The following is a 21154-nucleotide window of genomic DNA, read 5'->3' as shown; positions in this document are numbered from 1 at the left end:
CAAAGAAATATGTCAAGCCCCACCTTGAATTGTAATCTGATCTTTGGATACTAGTCGGTGATTCAGGTGTCCATATCTGTATATAATGTCAGCCAGCTTTTAGAAGAATAAGTAAATGTCCCATTACTCATGGGGTTTTGAAGTTTTTTGTATGTCTGAATGTTTACTATTGTTACTCCTTAGTTAATTTGTAATACAAATACTAAAAATTATAATTTGTGACATATAACAGCTAACACTTTTTGAATGCTTACTATGTATCAGGTACTCTTCTAAGGACAGATGATTAGGTATATATTATCTTCTTAAGTCTGATATAGCTACTCTTTATCAACCCCCCTTCCCCTTTTGTAGTTGAGAAAATGAGGTATATATCAGTTAAGGAGCTTGCTGAAGGTTGTATAGCTAGCTACTAAGTGGCAGATCTAGGTGGCATTTTGTCTCCAGAGGCCATGCTCTGGATAGTTCCAAAAATTTTTGGTAATTGAGTTTGAAAGGTCAATGCTTAAATAAAATATAAAATGAAATCAATCTAATGTCTTTAGTTTGCTTTATATCCTACCTTAACCAATATTTCCTTACATTTACTGAGTCGTTTTAAAATTGAACAGGACCTATGGACCTTATGTTTGTTGAAAAAGAAAATCTATTTATAAAATTCAAGCAAATTCTACTCATCTACATTTATAATGCAGCCATTTAACATTCTTCTAAAACAGGAATGTCACAGAGCATGTTAGTCCACAAATACTTTGATATGGCAACCCAAAAATCCTCTGGATTGGGCACTAAAATGAACATTCTAGAATGTTTCTTCTGTTTTACTTCACCTTTGATTTGCTTCATTGTTTAGCCAATACAGTGGAACTGACCTGTAATATATGTTTTCCATATTTAAAGATTGAAAGTCTGGTTTCACTTATCTTAAATTGATAGTTATGTGTTTCTCCTTTTTTTTTCCCCCTGAGGTAAAGCATATGGTACTTTCTCGTTTGTGTTAATGCATTTCTACAGGGTTATGCAATTATTTCTTCTTCCTACTTGTGGCTCAACTTTTATTTGAAATTGAGTGCAGGAAATGAATGAAAGAAGAGGAATGGAGAAACAGAGATTAATAAGTAATAAAAAAAAAAGTACCCAAAGAAAGCTGGGTAATGGGCATTTATGTGATAATTTCTGATACCTAAAGATTGGAGGTTGTGGTATATACAGATAAAGTAGAGCATTATGGTTGGTAAGAGGCATCATTTAGGTAGGCAGGTTTGTATGCTTGTAAAAGAAAATGGAAACTTCGTTTTAAATGAAAAGATGTTAAGTGATTGTTAGTACATGATTGTTAGTAGGCTGGTTGCATTTTATTTAAGATTTTCACTCATGAAGGTTTTACATAATTCAGAACTCATAATTAAATCTCATCCTGACAAAGGGTGTGAGGTGTTTCTGTTCATCAGCCAGAGCTGTGTCACTGTGTTGCCCTGTGGCAATAGTGGAGGCAGAGTTTAAAATTCACTGAGCTAGCCAGCTTGGCAATTGTAGAATTCTTAATGAGTTTTTAATTTGGGGGATTTGCTATTTGAATTTTTGCCTTTAAATGAAATTTTACTAATATATTGTGAATCATACAGTATATCATCATTTCAGATTAGTATAATTAAATAAAATACAGTCCTACTGTATTTATAGTCTCAATAAAAACTAAACAGATGTGGAAGGTGATAAAATGCTTGGTTATGCAATCCTTAATTTTTGTTTTATGGCATATTTAAAGATCAGACTGTCTTGCTTTTTCTTTCCATATGTAACACTTATGAAGGGAATGAAAACTAAGTGGTCTAAATAAAAGCAAGTAAGATTATTCAAATAAAAAGTGTGTGAGTGTGTATAATGTATTTTGGCATTAAACAACATTCATAAATATTAAAAATTGGTGAAGTATGTGAGAGGGTTCTTAATTAACTCCGTAATTAGAATTGTTAAAAATGATTTGAAAAAAAAAAAAATAGTTTCTCTGCTCAGTCACCAAGTAGATTTATTGTAGGTAAAATGTATCCTTTTTGTATAGTGAAATCACACCTGAGGATGAGAGTCTAAGGCTGGTATATAAGCCAAAAAGACAAAAATCACCTACAGTGAAAATTGTCCTTGAGTATCTCTTAGGAAGATGTTAGCAGAACCATCTTTGGCCTTTGATGTGGGGGGAGATTGCTTTTCCTCTAGTTGAGTTTGGTTTATGTTGTTGTTGTTATTATTATCATCATTATTGTTTTTGAGTTTGGTTTATTTTAAGGGGCCGTGTTGCAGAAGTTTTGTTCTTTAAAAATTAGTTTTTCACACAGTGCAAAAACCTACACCTAGGTCCACTTAAAGAAAGAGCAGGTTCAAATCTTTTGCTCACTCCAGAGCATATATTCATTGATTGAAGGCTGAGCAAAATCATCCACTCTATTTGAAGTTGTTTTTTGTTTTAGTTTTTAAATAATTCACACTTTGTATTTAGTTTTGGTTCCATGGATAGTTAATATTGAGTAAACAAAATGTACATATGCAGCATGCAACTCCACTGTATAAGATAAATTTTACATAGATGCTGTATCATCCAGTGAGCCATTCTTTCTCCTTTAGACTGGATACATTCCAGTTGTTTTCTGTGTATTAGTTGTCTACTGGATTGTGATATCAATAGCATAAATTAATACTTGCTTTTTTTCTTACTTCATTTCACCTGGTTTGTTCAACAGACATATAAAAGCCTGTTTTGTTCTAGGCATTGTGTTAAAAGTTTGGAGGTTTTGGAAGTAACATGGTCTCTGTCTTCATGGCTTACACTGTAATGGGGAAGACTGACAAGTGCACGGTGACAATATGACATGACATGTATTGTGCTCCCTTTCAGATATCATTCATCATATTCCTTGAGTATTACAAAAATCACCCTACAAATACCACTAATTATTCAAATTTACTTATATGTGCATTTAAATTTCTAAAATTTGTCTCCTTTTTGGGTCAGATAATTCTTTCTTCTGGGGGCTCTCCTATAAATAGTATGGTATTTAGCAGGAGACAGAAGCATCCCCACCTCTAGTTGTGACAACCCCAAATGTCTTCAGACATTGTCAGATGCCCCCCAGAGGACAAAATTCCCTGTGGTTGAGAACCATTGTCTTAGAGGAAGGGGAAGGCCAACTGGATGGTAGGGCCACTCCCAAGAGAGGACTTAGAAAGGGATACCAGAGGACAGTTGCCCAGCAGGTCACAAAGAGGGAAGCTCAGGGATTTCTGAGTAGGGGGCTGAGCAAGGTGGCAGTGGGCCAGATGTGACTCTCCCTATTACCCCTCAAGTCTTCTGTTGTGAATATAGGCTAAGACAAGTCTGTTTAATGTAATTTCTATAAAGCATTCACCTTAAAAATAAAATATGAATTTATGTAGTAAGAGAAACTATTCTGAAATATAAATGAGAGGGGCTTTATAAAAATATTTGGAAGTTAAGCTTTGTTTGTGTTGTGTCTGCTTGTAGAATTGTATTTTTGTCCCATTTGGTTCCATATGCTTTTCTCTTGTGTGTCATTTTGCCATTGTGCATTATTATGACATCATTTTCTTCCCTTTCTCCATCAAGTCATTCTGCCAACAGGGCTCAGTCTCTGAGCTCTTGCTTTCGCTGCTTTCTTCTTGGAAAAATTCTGTCAATCGTCGGCCTGCATATGTAAAATCTGATCCTGTTTCAGCTGTCACTGTATGTGTTCTTGTTGCATGCCCCTTGCCACAGTAATTCCATTTTCTTTGCCCCGAATATGTTGGAGGGTGTATGATCGAGTGGAATTAAAGTTTGAAAAAGGATGAATAACAAACACAAAATTTTGCCAACCGTATTGAATGCATTTTTACCAGCATTCTGTGCCCTATCGTTGTACTTGTATTTGGTTGCCCTATCATACTTGGTTAGTTGTTTGTATCTTAGCTTATAGCTAACCATTGACAGAGCATGTGATGGCAACAAGTTACGTACATTGATTTTTACCATTCGGTTAAATGTGCACATTTAAGTTTTGTAACTTTTGAGATATATCATTTTTACTCAGAAAGTTATCTTTGCCCATTGTAGCTTTATGGTTTATTAAATGTCTTTTGAATGACAAAAGGTACTTAAGAAGGGCAAGACTTTGTAGAATAGTTAAAATTTTTGTGATTGTTATTATGATTCCACTAATAAAAATTTCATATAATATCCTAAACTTTGTTTTGATCCCACTTATACATTCAAAATAATATCCTAAATGTTGTTTTGTTATAACAAGTACATTATTTAAGTCCACGTTGCTAGCTGAAAAGATGAAGTAAACAGATGAAGTTGAACCATTTATTAAATGCGAAGCCACTGAGTAGTTACTGATGTTATGAATAGTGCATAAGATATCACTAGGTTGATGGGTAAGATCCATTTCCAGTGACAAACATAATATGACTTGAAAATATTTTAAGAAATGAAATTTCCTGTAACAAATCTTTCACCTTAAGATGACAGTTCATTAGCCCTTAAAGATTTTAAAACCTCTAAACCTTTCAGTAAATAGGAATGCTATTTTCTATTCTTAGTTAACAGACTTAACAAAAATTTAACTTAATGATGGCAAGATGCAGAGTAAGTCTATATTTAACATGAATTTTCTGCTACTTGCTAATCTTTTCCTTATCTGGTTAACAAAATATAATAGCTAGCTAAGTGCTTTTTCTTTTCAAACCACCCATGTCAGCTGTCTTCCTATTCTTTTCACAGTTCCTTATTAAATTGCTGAGGCTTTATTAGCATCTGGCTCTAGTTATAATTTCTAACAAAGGCTGAATAAAAGAATATGGGGCTTAGAGTTTTGTTTTTACAAGTTGTTGACAATATAAATAGTCGATAAGGAAATAACTCTTGAAAGCAGAGAATCACATTGGTTTAGAGACTGTTTATTAGGTGGAAAAGCACTTGTTATCTGCCAGATATTATTTATACATATGTAAGAATATTGCCTTGCCTTTTTGAACACATCCTTTTACTTAGTCATATATAGTCTAGGATCATTTCCAAGAAATGAAATTGCTAAAGCCAAAGGATACATGTGTTTGTAAATTTGCAAATACAGTATTACCAGTTTTCCCTCTCTGGGCATTATTCTAGTTTATACTCCACTTGCATATGAAGACCCCATACTCTATGAGAAACATAGTGTTTTTTATTATTATGTTCAATTAGCCAGCATATAGTCCATCATTAAAAACATAGTTTTTCATCTAACTTCTGGAATTTTTTTTTCTATACTGATGGGTGAAAAAGATTTTAGTGTGGCTTTATTTTATATTTTTTTATTAAGATGGAAGTTGAGCCATTTTATTTCTGTTTCTATGAACAATATATTCATATCTTACAGACATTTCAGTTTTAAAGTAGGAATTGTTATAATAAAGACAAAAATTTGAGGTAATCACCTATTTGGTTTATTGTTAATAATTGGTCTTAATTCTTTTTGATGTACACGTGTACATGAACATCACAAAGGTTTTTCCTTTTTTCTAAAATGAAGTTTGGGAGTAATCAGTCCAAGCCAGAGTTCACAGTGGACCTAAAGGGGGCGACGGTGGAGATGGCTTCGAAGGATAAATCCAGCAAAAAGAATGTGTTTGAGGTAATATGTTTGTTTTCTAGGTATTATTCACATTCTTAACCATAGTAATTGGATGTTCTTTTTTGAATTCTTTTGAGCTGTATTTCAGTGACTGATTAAGGCAAAGTTGGTCATTAAGTCAGTTTGGTATCATAGTTTAAGGGAGAAGAAGCGGTCACGAAGAGCGGGGGGCTTCATTTGCGTAAGTCATGGGATCTCAGACTATAGATGACAAACCTTTGTTCCACAATCTTGCCTTTCCCTACCAACAAGAAAATGCGTGTGGTTCCAGATCACCTGGGTGGCTCAGTGGGTCAAGTGTCTGCCCTCTGCTCAGGTCGTGGTCCCAGGGTCCTGGGATCGAGTCCCACATCGGGCTCCCTGCTCAGCGGGGAGCCTGCTTCTCCCTCTGCCTGCCGCTCCCCCTGCTTGTGCTCTCTCTCTGACAAGTAGATAAATAAAAACTTAAAAAAAAGGGGGGGGGGTTTCCTTTACCTACAAATCTAATACTGAAAAATAAATTGAAACCTTTCCATTTTGTCATTAAAAATCCCCCCCCACACACACCCAGTAGGGGCACCTGGGTGGCTCAGTCTGTTATGGGGCTGTCTTTGGCTCAGGTCATGATCTTGGGGTCCTGGGTTTGAGCCCCGCATCGGGCTCCTTGCTCAGCAGGGAGTCTGCTTCTCCCTCTCCTTCTGCCGCTCCCCCTGCTTGTGCTCTCTCATTCTCTTTCTCTGTCTCAAAAAAATAATAATAAAAAAAATCCCCTCCCCCCCATAATATACGATTCTGTATCAGTTATTTATTGCAGCATCTCAGACCACCTCAGGATTTAGTAGCTTAGGAAAAGAACTGTTCTGTTTGTTCGGATTGTGCCGAGCTGAGTGATTCTGATCTCAACATGGGACCATTCATGAGGCTTCAGTCATTCAGTGGCTCACCCCGATCTGGATGGTCTAGTTCACGTGTCTGGTGTTGGTCCAGCAGTTTGCTAGGCCTCCTTCTTTATAAGATCTCTCCCTCAAGGAGGCTGCCCCAGGCTTCTTCACATGGCAGTGTCAGGCTTCCAAGAGGGTGAGAGCGGAAGCTACGGCACTTCCTGAGGCTTAGACTTAGAAGTCACACATCAGTGTATTCCGTTGGGTGAAGCAGTCAGAAGGCCAGCTGGGTATTCAGGGTTGTGGGGAACTAGAGCCCACCTGTCGATGGAAGTGCAGTCAAGGCACGTTGCAGAAGGGTGTGTATATGGAGATGGGAGGAATTATTCAGACTGTCTTTACAAACAGTCTTCCACATCCCAGCCTTCATTTATAGCCCCACGTGTCAGTCCTTTTCTGTCTTGTTCATGCAGTTGCTGTTTTCCAAGTGAAACTTAGGTTTCCCTGCTGTGATTTTTACTCTTTATTAGTACTGACCCATGGCGGTCTCTGTCAGTGTTTTCCAAGACCCATCAGAAATGCTACCACAATACTGATGCTTCTTTTTTATTTATGCTTTTAAAATACCATTTAATTTAGTGTAATTTAGGTTTACCATCATCTGTAAATTACTTGTCCCACTAGATGATGATGATTTTTTTTTAAGCAGAGAGACTATATTTTTCCTTATCTTTAAGAAAGAACCTCTAACAGAGAATATCTTATGTGCAGCGAATATTCAGTATTGGTTGACTGGCTTGACCCACTCTCTTGAAAGAAGTACAAGAAAGGAAGTCAGTGTTTCCTGAATTAGCCTTGCAGTTTCAATAAGTGATTTCAGAGTGAAAACTAATCCATGGTCAAATAAATGTAGGCAGTGGTGTAGATGTTTTTCTTTCTTTAGAAAATCAGAGCACCCTGGAATATCAAAGCCCTGAGACGTTTTGAAGGAGAGAATCTTGTTTAACTTTCTTTAATGCAATATTTCCCAAATTAATACCATATAACTGTTTTTTCCTTTTTTTTTTTTTTTGAGGAATACCTTTTCTAAACATTACTTCGGGAACTATGTTTGAGGCATATGTCTCAGAATGTTGTTTGGGAAACATTGCCATATGTTCCTCAAGGAAAAAAAAATAAACAGTTACCAACCAGAAAATAGGAGGAATGCTTTCTCCTAATACCTCCAAATTTTTCGTCAATCCAGTGTAAGAAACTTTGAACCAAAGAGATCCTTACTTGTTCATGATTTGACATAATTTAGTACTGTTTCTGCCCCAAAGTGATGTAACATTTATTGTCTGTGCCTTCTCTTTGCATTAAGCCATTATATTTATTTACCTATTAAATAGGAAATAATAAAAGTTTTAACTCTTTCATATGTTTTTTTCTACATTTATTTTTTAACTGGAGAGAGAAAAACATTCCTCAGATTTACATAAAACTATCACAGATTTTATTTCTTTACAAATGAATTTTGTTTCAATTCTAATTAAAAATGCACAGCTTTGATACTTGAACTTATTTTTTAATGATACGGTATACTAGATTTCAGCAAGTTTTATGGCATTTGTGTGTTGGAATTTGGGACCCTTAAGTTATTAGATTTTCATTGAGAATTTTTTATGAGGAAAACTTCATGTTTTATACAATAATTCCTCTGGGATTATTTTATATTAAAAGATACTCCATTGCTGTGCATTTAACCTTTCATCACTCAGTATAATATTATGGCATCTACTCTTCTGGCTGGTGGTTCTGTGGACTTTGGCTTGAATATATTCATTTATTTGGGGGCTCCTGGCTGGCTCAGTCAGTGGAGCATGCGACTCTTGATCTCGAGATTGTGAGTTCAAACCCCACATTGGGTGTAGAGATTACTTAAAAATAACAATAAAATCTTAAAAATATATATTGTTTGTTTATTTGGTTGAAAGTACTAACCATCCTCTTTTTTGTTTTCTCCTTTTCTCTAAAGCTGAAAACCCGTCAAGGAACAGAACTGCTAATTCAGTCTGATAATGACACTGTTATTAATGATTGGTTTAAAGTTCTTAGTAGTACTATCAATAATCAGGTATGTGTTTGACTTAGGTAAATTTTTTTTACTTCAGAGCTGTTTTTCTTTTCTGCATTTTAATTGGTTATTGTGTATCTAGTTTCCAGTTTATATGTAATAAACACTTTTTTAATATGTATTTTGACAAGAGGTAGGAAAGGCAATGGTAGTTTAGCAATTCCTTGGGGCTGGTGAATGATTTAATATTCTCAGTTATATAATACTTGCTAGTAGTGGATTTTAAATAATTTTCACATGAGGCACTGGTCCAAAAAGAAGTAATTCAAGAAGAGGGACAAACCATTCCTAGTACAGAGTATTTAGTCAATGACCAATGAGTTGGGAACAGTACTATTTGGTGGAGACAGGTCTTAGGTAAAGGTATGAAATGAATGAAGCACTAGTCTCTTCATGAGCACTTTTTCTTTCCTCATGACACCTCTCTAGCTACCCCTGGAGGTGTTCTAGTTCTCCCCTGTCCCCCAACCAGGGAGGTGTTCAGTTCATGTTCCTGGTAAACTTCCTCTTATACGTGTATGTATTTTATATATATATATATATAGTAGACATATGATACGTTATATAATATATGTAGTATATGTTTAACAACCAAAAAGAACCTCAAATTTATATTCTGCTGCTGTTAGTAAGAGCAGGAAGAAACAGATAGGGGCCGTACTTTTTCAGACTATATTCTTACGCCCTCACTATATGGGAACATGGCTCCTGACTAAGGATCATATGTCAGTGACAAAAAGGAAAGTGAATACTTATGGGAGTGTGTTACAGTTTTAAACTAAACAGAGATTGAAAAAAAGTTGGGAATCACAGGCTTTAGTAGAGATTGAGAGGTCTTTCAGAGACTATAGGTGAAGCCTCATTATAATAAGGTTTGTGATCTTACTGAGTGAGGTATTCTACCTCTATGGGTTTCGTGTTTTCACTTATAAAATAGAGAGGTTGGATTTGATTTGTCTCCAAGTGTCCCTTTAAACTCCAAAATTTTTATGATGCACTTGGTTCAAAACAGCCAGATTTGGAATCTTGAGTATTAACTCTTCCTCCTCTTTTACCTCTTCTAGCTAGTTATTCACCCATCTATATAAATATTCTTCCTTTGCAGTTTGTAATATTGTATATTTCTGAATCTTGTCTCTTCCTTTCCATTTATTCCTGAAACCATCATCAGGACTTTATATGTTAGATAAGAGTCAATTCCTAAACAGTTTTCTTACTTCATTTCACCCCCCACCAATCCGTTCTTAATAGCATTGCTATATGAAACTTCCTAATGTTAACTTTATAATTCTCTCCTGCTCAGTAAAGCTTCTGTGACTCTCATTAAAATTCAACAACCTGAGCCCAGTCTATCTTTTCAAATGTACCTTCTATTCTACCCAATATGGCCTTTCAGCTCTAGTCACTGTAATCGGTTCCCAGTCCCTTGAAAGCAAGTATAGCTGCATTCATTTAACAGATGTGGGAGTGCTTTGCCCTGGAGATAGAGCAGCATGCAATTCCTTTGCTACACCTTTCCCTGTGGAGTTTACAGCCAAAGACAGAAGATTACTGAAGACAGACAACTGAGCAGTTAATACAGTGAAATGTGATGAGGCTTATGATGGTGAGGGATATACAACTTATTATGAAAACACTGATTAGGTAGGAGTTAATCTAGTGTTAGGGATCCAGGAAGGCCTTGCAGAGAAAGTGGGTTTTGTTTTTTTTTTTTAATTGAAGCCTATAGGATCAGGGAATAAGCCAAGTGAAAAGAGAGTAACATATTGTTGACTATGAAATTTAAAATATATACTGTTTATAAAGTGGCAAAAGATACTGTAGAAATATGCACAATAAATGTAGAAAGATGCACGGAACAGGGAAAATTGCAAAACCTGATTGAGAAACATTGAAGAAAATCTAATTATATGAGAAAGTATATCATGGATTAAAAGATTCAATAATGTAAAGATAAAATATTCTTCCAAATGATTTATAAATTCATAGACTTGAAATTTTTGAATCTCATTCAAAATCCTAGTAGGTTTTCTGCTGGAACTTGGCAAGCTTCTTCTAAAATTCATACCAGAATATAAAGGGTAAAAATATCCAAGACACTCTTGAAGAAGAAAGTGGGAAGGACTTGCTCTATCAGATGTTAAGACTTCTAGAACTGTATTAATTAATACAACATGCTGTCCATACCAGCATAGATCTACAGACCTGTGGAGCAGAATAAAGAACCTAGAAACCAACATTCCTTTGGATACTTTATGCCAGGTATAGCACTGTAGAAAAGTAAGGAAGAAGAAACTTTAAATGGTACTGGGTCAGCTGGATATCCAGGAAGAAATTAGAACCTTTCCTAGCACTAATCACAAAAATAAGTTCTATGTGGATAAAGACATCAGTGTGAAGGGCAAAGCAGTAATTCTAGCTTTGAGAACTCCAGTTTTTTAACCTGCAAAAGTGACTTTGGTTAGGCTCTACACGAGTTCTAGGATTTCTTTCAATGCCTAACATCCATGAATCTGTGAGTGTGATTACTAGCTATTGATACAAAGTATAATTTGAAAAGATCGTTGGTGTGAAAAATTAATGTGCCGTTGGCTAGTTAGCTTTATCTTGTGCTGTTAGCACAGAATGTGGCTTCATCGTGGTCTCTCAGTGTAGCTTGTGGGTCAGAACCTTTTAACTCTTGTTACTGTCATTCTTACGCATTTGATCTACATGAGGGAACATAGCCTCATTATCAGTATATAAAGCCATCATCCTGTGAATAATCAGCATTTTTTTCTTTTTTGAAATTCAGAATTAATGAATTCCCCCTATCTAGGGGGAAAAAGAATATTTTTAAAGATTTACCAAGTATCTAAATCATATATACTATATACTAATTGGTTCCCTAAAATCATTTGGGAGGATCAGTTACTGATTATACTGAGAATTATGCTATTACATCTAAAATAATCTCAAAAGTAATATGTGTTTGGGAAATCTTTAATCAATAGACAGTAGAAACTGATGAAGCTATTGAAGAAGAGATACCAGATTCCCCAGGAATAGAAAAGCATGATAAAGAGAAGGACCATAAGGATCTTAAGAAACTTCGTTGTAAGTTATTTACCTATTTTGTTAGTCATTTGAGCATCTTCTCTTAGATTTTTTGAATATTTTAAATATATAAAGGCTGAGTGGAATCTCCATTGTTACCAGGAAATTATAAGGATAGATATTTGCAATCTTGGTGTTTTAGGAGTACTTTCTCCTTGTTAACTCCTTGTTACTTTTTGGCCTCATCGTGTGCACCCATACAGCATCTTATTAATTTTAAGATGTCGTGGTTCTTTAAGAGAAAAAAGTATATTAGAATGCACTTCTATTGAGGTATCCAGGAAGCTGAACTATATTGATTTAAAAACACATAATTACTGTATGAGGTCTAGATAGAATCTTTACACTTTAAGAAGTCAAAAGTCATGGGACATGTACCATAGTTCACACTGGACACCAGGCAAACATCTCTGGACTAGGATATGTCTGTGCAGGTGCAGCTGCATGCATTCATATCTCCAGATCATTCATATATATGTATGTATGTGTGTGCAGATATATATATATATGTATGTGCTAAAGCCAGCAAATTTAATAGCATTTTCTGATGCAGGCCCCTTGTGAGTTACATTGTTTAAATAGGCCATTAGCTGTGGCTCTGAACTTGTTAAATGTATTTTAACAATCCACATTCAACTGAGAATTTTGGCCTTTGGATTAACTGAATGATTAGAAAATCATTTCTACTTTTGTTCCCCCACATTCTAATGAAGGTTAGGCCTGTTAACTGACATTGTCACTGACATATAACAGTGTAAACACATGAAAACTTGATTATTTTAATGCTTTACTAATAAATTCTTTTGTTCTCACATTTCCTCAGATATAGTTCTTTTCAAGAAATTTACTTTTTGGATATTTTTTATTGGAACCAAAAAAGAAATCAGAGTTATGGCAATGTAGGACATTTTTCAAGTGTTCCCATTCTTAGTTTAGAGGTAATTATGATGAGGTGTGGTTAGCTTAAAGTACAAGTACTTGTGATGGATATATATTCTCTAGACTCCTAGTCCAGTAAGGATACTGCAGGGTAAGGACTTTTTTTGTTTATGTTTTATGGACATTTTTTTCTCGTCATTTTACCTTCTAAAACTGATGGAGAGTCAAAGGAGATATAAGTAGTATCATTTATGAAATAATGAGTATAAGTTAGAATAATCAGTGTCTAACACGTATACCAAAGAAGGTGCAGTTTGTGGTCAGTGTTTAGTGATAAAAATGAAATGTTTTGTTTGGTTTATCACTTTGAAATTGGGTCTGTGTTAGCTTGATTCTTGACCTACTACTCTTAAACTATATTAAAGTTAGAATAACTGAATTTATAACTGATTTTTACATATGAAATTAATATGTTTTGAGTGCTGGTGGAAAAATTTTTATCAAAAAGTTTTTATTTTATGAAATGCTTAATATCCGTTTGTCTTAAGCCACGAAAGTGTCTAGCATAGATTCTTCAGAACAGAAAAAAACCAAGAAAAACTTAAAGAAGTTTCTTACACGGCGCCCCACTTTGCAAGCTGTTCGTGAAAAAGGTTATATTAAAGGTAGGTAGAAGTGATGTTTATAATAATGAACTTTGGCCAAAATCAGAAATAAGACATTTTAAATTAAAAACTGAACATTTTTTGAACAGTAAAAATGTTTTCATTCTTTAAAGTTAGCAGGTTCATTGGTTTAAAATACATTTGAGTGATTAAAATTGATTTTTCGGGGCGCCTGGGTGGCTCAGTCATTAAGCATCTGCCTTCAGCTCAGGTCATGATCCCAGGGTCTAGGGATCGAGCCCCGCATCGGGCTCCCTGCTCTGCGGGAAGCCTGCTTCTCCATCTCCCACTCTCCCTGCTTGTGTTCCCTCTCACTGTGTCTCTCTCTGTCAAATAAAAAATAAAAAAATAAAAAATCTTTAAATAAAATTGATTTTTCAGTGCACACAGAATTTAACTAAGGCATTGAACAGACATAAATACCAAAGTAAGTGTTTAGAGACCCTGTACCAGAGGAACTACAGGGGTGAGATGGATGGATAGAAGACATGACAATAAAGATTTTTAGTTTTGAGGGGCATCTGGGTGCCTCAGTCGGCTAAGTGTCTGCCTTTGGCTCAGGTCATGATCCCAGGGTCCTGAGATCGAGCCCCATTTGGGCTCTCTCCTCAGCGGGGAGTCTGCTTCTCTCCCTGTCTTTCCCCTGCTCATGCTCTCTCTCTCTCTCTCTCTCTCTCTCTCTCTCTCTCTCTCTGTGTGTCTCTCTCTCTCAAATAAGTAGAATCTTTTAAAAAAAGATTTTTAGTTTTGAGATGCACAGATCAGAACTTTTGAATGAAACATCACTAACACAGTAGAAAGAAGAAAATACTGAACAATTTTATCTTGATTGTTTGCCTTCAGTTCTCATTTCAGGTGATTTTAAAATTAGTGTGAGATATTTTTTCCTAAATTTTTATATTATTCCATTTATAAGCAACAATAGCAATAATGCACTAACAGGATCTTAATAACAGAGTATTCTTTAAAATCACATGTACTTGTATATACCTTTAGTTCTTACAAGCGCTTTTAATTTCAATGATAAAATTTTCTAATACAGGACTCAGTGACATTTAATTAGTGAATAAAGGCATAGGTAAAGGTAATGTATAACATATATATATCTGTCTTTGAAGTTTCTAAAAAAGACCATCACTAGAACATCTGTTTGCAAAGCATCTAAATTAAAATACACAAATGGGTTTCATTAAAAACATATTTAAAACTTCTGGGTAGAGTTCAGCTAATTAAGTGATTCAGATTAACAACCTTAAGAGTTATAGGTAAACAGGGACTCCCAGATAACGCATATGAATTTAGTATATTAAGTTTAGAACTTTAAAAAAAGAAAAAAGCCTGACAAATCAGTAAATAGCAATTGCTATTAATTTTTCACCAGGCCTTTTTGTTGAGAAATATAAACTGTTGCTGCTTTATGGTGTTCAGGACTTCAAATATTTTGTTTTCCTCGGTAGTTAGCACTAATGTGGCATTTCAGAAGTGTTGGGTTGAAAGACTAATAGAACAGCCTTTGAAATATACTTTGTGGAATCAAGGGTTGGCACACAATGGGTATGCACCGTGCTTGTTTTAATAGTTTAAAAAATATTCAGGTGTTTACTAAGTGCTAGGCATGAGCCTGGGTGCCATGAATACCTATTGGTTTGAGAACTACAAGGTCCCTGCCCTCATGAAACTTACCTAAAAACAAGAGACAGACAAGATAATTATGACTACCATGAAGAATCTACTGTAGTAATGAAATAGTGACTGTACGTGGTTACCTTAGGCTGATCATAAGGTTTTTCTAAGGAGATGACATTATAGCTGAGGGCGGGAGTGATAAAAAGCTAAGTTTGGGGGAGAGGATGGATCTCTATAAAAGGTATAGAAAACTAAAAGGCTCTCAGGTAAAAATGGGGTGTTCATGGAGTTTAGTAAAGCAGGAAAATTGTTTGAAGTGGAATTGGAACGGGTAGGCAGATCACAGAAGGCACGAGTCACAGCAGACCATGTCGGGATGTACTGAATGTCTTCTATAGCACTGTGAATAGTGATCGCCACTTTGCAAATTACATTTTAGCAGGGTGATTTATTTTAAAAAATAAATCTCTTTCAGATCAGGTATTTGGAGCCAATCTTGCTAATCTTTGTCAGAGAGAAAATGGCACAGTGCCAAAATTTGTGAAGTTATGCATTGAACATGTTGAAGCATATGGTAAGAAAATGAATTTTTTTTTTATGTTAAGCACACTAACCCATTGTTTTGCCATCAGAATCCTTAGGATTTTTGATTTTGAATGATGGAACAGTCATAAGATGTTAAGAAAAGCATCTTGTTTGCAAAACTTACATGTTTTAATGGTTACATATATCTGTTTTAAATTAAGACCTTTGCAGGCACCTGTTGAATATTCAGCACTTCTAGCTGATTAAGTGTATGGTATTCTTTGAAGCCATTTGGAGTTGGCCTTTGCTTAAAATGAAGAAGGTGGTGATTATGAAACTGAGTTTATTAAGAAGTGATTTGACAGTGTAGAAGATAGGAGATTGTGTTTACTTACAAGAGAAAGTTGCTTCTCTTTATAATAAAAATGAGATGACATTTTATAACTGTTAAATCAACTATAAAATGTCTAAGTAGACAAACCTTATGTCATTTCCTGTTAAATAAGACTTAAACGAATTTATATTTTGGTTGATTTTAACATAATATTTATACTAGTTTTATATAAAATAATTACCATGATGGTAATCACATTAACTTGTACCTGTACATTATCAAAAACATCTTGTACAATTAAAACATTTGCATAACTTGTGATTTCTGTCAGTTTCAGATCTTGTCGTTGACTTTTTTGTCAACATGACAATAGAGACACTGTGCCTTTATTTGAAGTTCTATGAATAGCTCGTCAGATAATGTGCTTTGTTAAATGTGTACAGCATTATCATTTAATGAATATTTGGATTTTTTAGGCTTAATTGGGTGAATTTCACAGTTCTGTTCCACATATAAAAAGAAATAAACTATATCAAATTATCAATTGTTTTTATAGAGCCTTTATTTTAATTGATAACTTTATTTATTACAAGCACTTATAAGGACAACCATCTTTAAAAGAGTGCTTTAATATGTACATTTACAGGGCGCCTGGGTGGCTCAGTCATTAAGCGTCTGCCTTCGGCTCAGGTCATGATCCCAGGGTCCTGGGATCGAGTCCCACATCGGGCTCCCTGCTCGGCGGGAAGCCTGCTTCTCCCTCTCCCACTCCCCCTGCTTGTGTTCCTGCTCTCGCTGTCTCTCTCTCTGTCAAATAAATAAAATCTTTTAAAAAATAAAAAAATATGTACATTTACATTATGAAATGTGCAAAAAAAAATGGATGGGCTGGTTTTATCTTTTGGTTTCCTTTACTTTCTGAACTATCCCCAGGAGTAGAAGTTTATCTTAAATTGTTTGTATTTCAAGTTTAATGAGATGATTTGTTTTGAGATGATCCACAGTCTACATGATAAATTAGAATTGTTGCTGTTTATTAAACAGAATTCAGAGTGTATCTCCACCCCCCTCTCTCTCTGCCAAGCATCTATAAAAAGCCAGTTAGAGGAAAAGAGTATTTGCCCATTTGATTTTAGACTCATGTTAATGAATAAGGATTCTGAAACATGCAAGCATCTTTAGAAGAGGCACCTACTTAAAACACAAAAATATTTTAATTTTCTCTTAGGTTTGGATGTTGATGGGATATACAGAGTAAGTGGCAACCTTGCAGTGATCCAGAAACTGAGATTTGCAGTCAATCATGGTAAGATCATACTCTTTATTATTATGTGCAAAAAAAGCACTCATAACTTTTAGAATCAGTTTAAAGTTATTTAAAAAAATTTCCTATTCTGTTTTTCAGATGAGAAATTGGATTTGAATGATAGTAAATGGGAAGATATTCATGTTATTACTGGAGCACTCAAAATGTTTTTTCGAGAATTACCAGAACCTCTTTTTACGTTTAACCATTTTAATGATTTTGTTAATGCAATTAGTAAGTATGTCATTACACTTAATTTTTTTTCTACATGTTGAAAGTCCTCTGTACCGATTAAGCCACTACATTGTTTGATCTTTCTTTTAAATTATTTCAAAGGATTGTTTTACTTTAGAAGTTTTAAATGTGACCACCAGATGTCACTGTGTATTACCAAATGTCAGGTTCGAAACTGTCACTGTTTTCAATTTCATGCATAATCTCTCATTATTATCTTTTTTTTTTTTTTTTTTTTTTTAAGAACAAGAACCAAGACAGCGAGTCGCTGCTGTTAAGGACCTAATCAGACAGTTGCCAAAGCCAAATCAAGATACAATGCAGATTCTTTTTAGACATCTCAAAAGGTAAGAGGTTCACCACAGAAAAGAAATAGTAATTTAATTAGGGAGAAAAAAAGAGAAAGGTAAGAGAAATGCACGGTTATGAGGTGTGGTATAGTACCCACGAGGCCAGGGTCCCTCAGACGTTGGTTCACATCCCAGCTGTGCTGCTTTTGCTGTCTTTGTAACTTGAAAAAGAGAACTCCTCTGGGCCTTTTTCCTCATAGGTAAATGTTCTGGTATGAAAAATATTTACTTAATGTTATATGCGAAGCATTTATATAATGCCTAGCATGTAAGTGTTCAGAAATTGTTGTTTAAGTTCATTAACCTGAAGATGAGATTTTGAGATGAGGACTATTAAATTACCTTAGAAGAAAGCCATCATGGCTTTCAGGTTACTACATAGCCATTTTAATAACTGATTTTTGCCTTCTGACAGAACACTAAAATAGTAAAGTAAATTATCCTAATGAAGGAGATTAAAAAAAAAACAAACATAGGATTAGTAAAATGAAAATTTAATCTCTCTATCCTAATGAAATTTTTTCCCCCATCACCCTAGTGGAGTAATTATTGTTACCTGAATTGTAGTTCATACTTAATTGTGTGTCTTGCTTTAGACACTAAGCTGAAATATCACACATTGAAAGTTTGTTAGAGTATGTATAATTATACCTTTCAGCTGTGTTTACCCAAAAGAAACCTTCATGTGATGTTTGGACTGAATCCTACTTGGTTTTAAGTAGCTTGTATGTATTTTAGGAAAATGAGCACTATTTCTCATTTCTAAATGCAAACTGTTTATGTTTATAATACAGTTTGAAAAATTTTTCCTCTCGTATGTTTTCTCTTTTAACAATTTATTTTTCCCCCCTTAGAGTTATAGAAAATGGAGAAAAAAACCGAATGACCTATCAGAGTATAGCAATTGTGTTTGGTCCCACTCTGTTGAAGCCAGAGAAGGAGACTGGTAATATAGCAGTTCATACTGTCTACCAAAATCAGATTGTAGAATTAATTCTACTGGAAATAAATTCCATCTTCGGGCGTTGATTCTTATTGAAGACAGCCTGTGGACTGTTGAAGCCGGATTCCATCAGATTTCAAATCCTTATACATGATGTATTTTATTTTTGGACCAAGCAGTGACTCTTTGATTTTGCACTTTTTTGAGGGATCAGAAGGGAATGGGGGAGTCAAGATGTGTGTTAGGCCCTCATATTTGCTGCTTTGTTGCAAGTTGATATAGCTGTGTGTAATTTTGAATTAATTTTATCCTGAATGTTTGCATTTCATACTCTGAATTTCAGTAAAAATCAAAACTTGTAACCAGTCGTATACACTGGATAATTTGGTAAGAAAACTACATTTTTTTTTTCTCAAACTGGATAATGTAGAATTTCTTCTCATGATTCATTAGATTCATCACTTGATAGAACAGTACTCACTATCAGTTATTTTGAAGACGCTCTTGGGCATTCTAAACAAAATGAAGTATATTCTTTTTGAAACCTGTGTATTTATTTTTCAGGGTTTCTGCATGCAGTGGCAGTCTTAAGTTCTACAGTTCTTTCTAACCCAGAGGTAATCCCTCGGCGAAGGCTTGCCACCTTCCCTGTGTTGCACACCATCCTTATTGGATGGATGTCTTAGTCGCTTGTTGGGCAGCACACTAATATTACTTAACACACTGTGATATACTGGAGTTTAATTTAGCATAAGTCAGTTCAGGGTATTTTGGGGCTGTCTGTGCTACGCTGATTTGTAGCTAAGAATCCTGATTATATCTAGTGCCATACTGAGTTCTTGGTATGACCCTGTGGAAACAGACATTATTTGATGTAAATATAAGCTAAAGACTTAATGTCCTTTAGCTTATGTATATAATTTTGTTGTATAGTCTCAGAGTACATTCTAACCTGACATTTCTAATCATGATATTGGTAATCTTTTCCGTGAATATTAGGTTTCCTCCAGAAATGGGCTGTTATTTGAGAAACTTAACTGTGTGCACTTTTAGATTTTAATTACATTTACAGGCAAATCACTGTAATGCAAATGGTACTGGAAAAATACTGAATAGACTTGCTAAATGGTAAATGCACTACAAGAGGAATCTTTTAGATAATTTAATATGTACAGAATACATTAGAAAAAAATTTATTACAGAATTCTAACTGCAGTATGAATAGTGGAAACCCATATGTAAATTAGATGGATGTCAAATGGAAAATGACATTGCTAAATTTGAGAATTTCTTTTTACATTACTAATGTAGATTGATTTGTATAATAAAACAGGGTTTGGAAGGTTTTGTTACAGAGAGCATGGTCTGTTGAAGATATTTTAAGATGTATTTTTCTAGATTAACTGATGTATATGAAATGTCTAATCCAAATAAAGAAAACTATAAGAGGTTTAGAGATTTTCCATTGGAAATGTGCATTTTGGTTTTTAATTTTTTTCTTGTTTTTGCATTTACTGGCATACTCTTATACCTCATTTTTAAAAAATCAACTGAATCCAATATTTCCTGCGGTAAATATATTTTCCTCATTTTTTCCACACCTTTTCTACTCCCTGCCATGCCAACACCTCCTCCACTCTCCCCTCTCCAATTTTCATTTCTTCATCAATATTTGAAAGTGAATGATTTGTGACCAAGACTCCTTTTCTTAGAATTGCATTTGTAATTTACAGATTGCCTTCCTTGGGAACAAATAGTTTTTGTACAATCCAAAAATCTCTCACCTGAGTTTTGTGGTAAAAATATTGTTTGTTGTTGTGGTCTTGTTAAATTGGTAACAAACCAAGCTACTTGATAGCTATGGAAAGCAGATTGTTTTGGGCAGGGATAAAAAGCCCCCAAATGAGAACGTTTGTATTTGTCTAACAATGTCCTGAACAATACAGTATGCTTTAGAACTGGCCTATATAGTGATTGTATGCCAGCAAAACCATTAGACTCAAACCAGTGACGCTCTTTCTCTTGGTAGCTGTGGACATAACAAAGATTAAAATTGTCCTGTGTTTCTTGTTTCAAAGTACATGTGTATGTATGTGGAGTCTTAAATGTTTTATTAGTCTACAGCTAATTAGTTTATTGTAATATTGTATGTACAGTGAGATCAATGTCTTGTGTTTTCATCTTTTGTGAATTAAAAATTCTCACTTGTTTTTTTTTTTTTTTGTAATAACAAAACCAGTAATATTTTCCTGTCTTGACAACTTGGTTTTTAGTAGAAAATATATTAAAGGCTGAAATAAATTGTCAGTGGAATTTCATTTGCTAATAGGCCCTCCTTCAGAATGTCATTGTAGAAAAGTAGTTGGAAATTGAAAGAAATAGTATATTCACATGTGTTATTACATTTAATTAGAAGAAGAAAAATACTTATTTAAATTTTACAACTGTAAGGAATTTTACCTTTTACTCTGGAAAAATGATGTTACCTTTTAGTTAGAGGCAAATCTGCAGAATTTTTTTTTTCTTATGGGAAAAGCACAAATGGCAT

At 34.6% G+C, this 21154-nt stretch overlaps 1 protein-coding gene across 9 annotated transcripts in view; it reads left to right on the top strand.

Moving 5' to 3' along the window:
- Positions 1-20924, top strand: part of ARHGAP12 (Rho GTPase activating protein 12) — a 124806-nt gene extending 103882 nt beyond the window's left edge. For 8 of the 9 annotated variants that reach the window (XM_078075343.1, XM_036099601.2, XM_078075342.1 and 5 more), the window contains 9 exons: positions 5571-5672; positions 8550-8648; positions 11642-11744; positions 13172-13288; positions 15390-15488; positions 17002-17079; positions 17179-17313; positions 17558-17660; positions 18518-20924. In XM_078075343.1, the coding sequence (XP_077931469.1) occupies positions 5571-5672; positions 8550-8648; positions 11642-11744; positions 13172-13288; positions 15390-15488; positions 17002-17079; positions 17179-17313; positions 17558-17660; positions 18518-18692 (1011 nt within the window). In that variant the 3' untranslated portion in view covers positions 18693-20924. The remainder of the gene's footprint in view (positions 1-5570; positions 5673-8549; positions 8649-11641; positions 11745-13171; positions 13289-15389; positions 15489-17001; positions 17080-17178; positions 17314-17557; positions 17661-18517) is intronic. The other variant, XM_036099600.2, reaches the window with a different exon arrangement.
- The last annotated feature ends 230 nt before the right edge of the window (positions 20925-21154 follow it).

This window comes from Halichoerus grypus, chromosome 6 (assembly GCF_964656455.1).
Source record: "Halichoerus grypus chromosome 6, mHalGry1.hap1.1, whole genome shotgun sequence".
Lineage (NCBI taxonomy): Eukaryota > Metazoa > Chordata > Mammalia > Carnivora > Phocidae > Halichoerus > Halichoerus grypus.
Note: the sequence above shows the minus strand (reverse complement) of the source record. Positions and strands in the feature narration are given on the sequence as shown.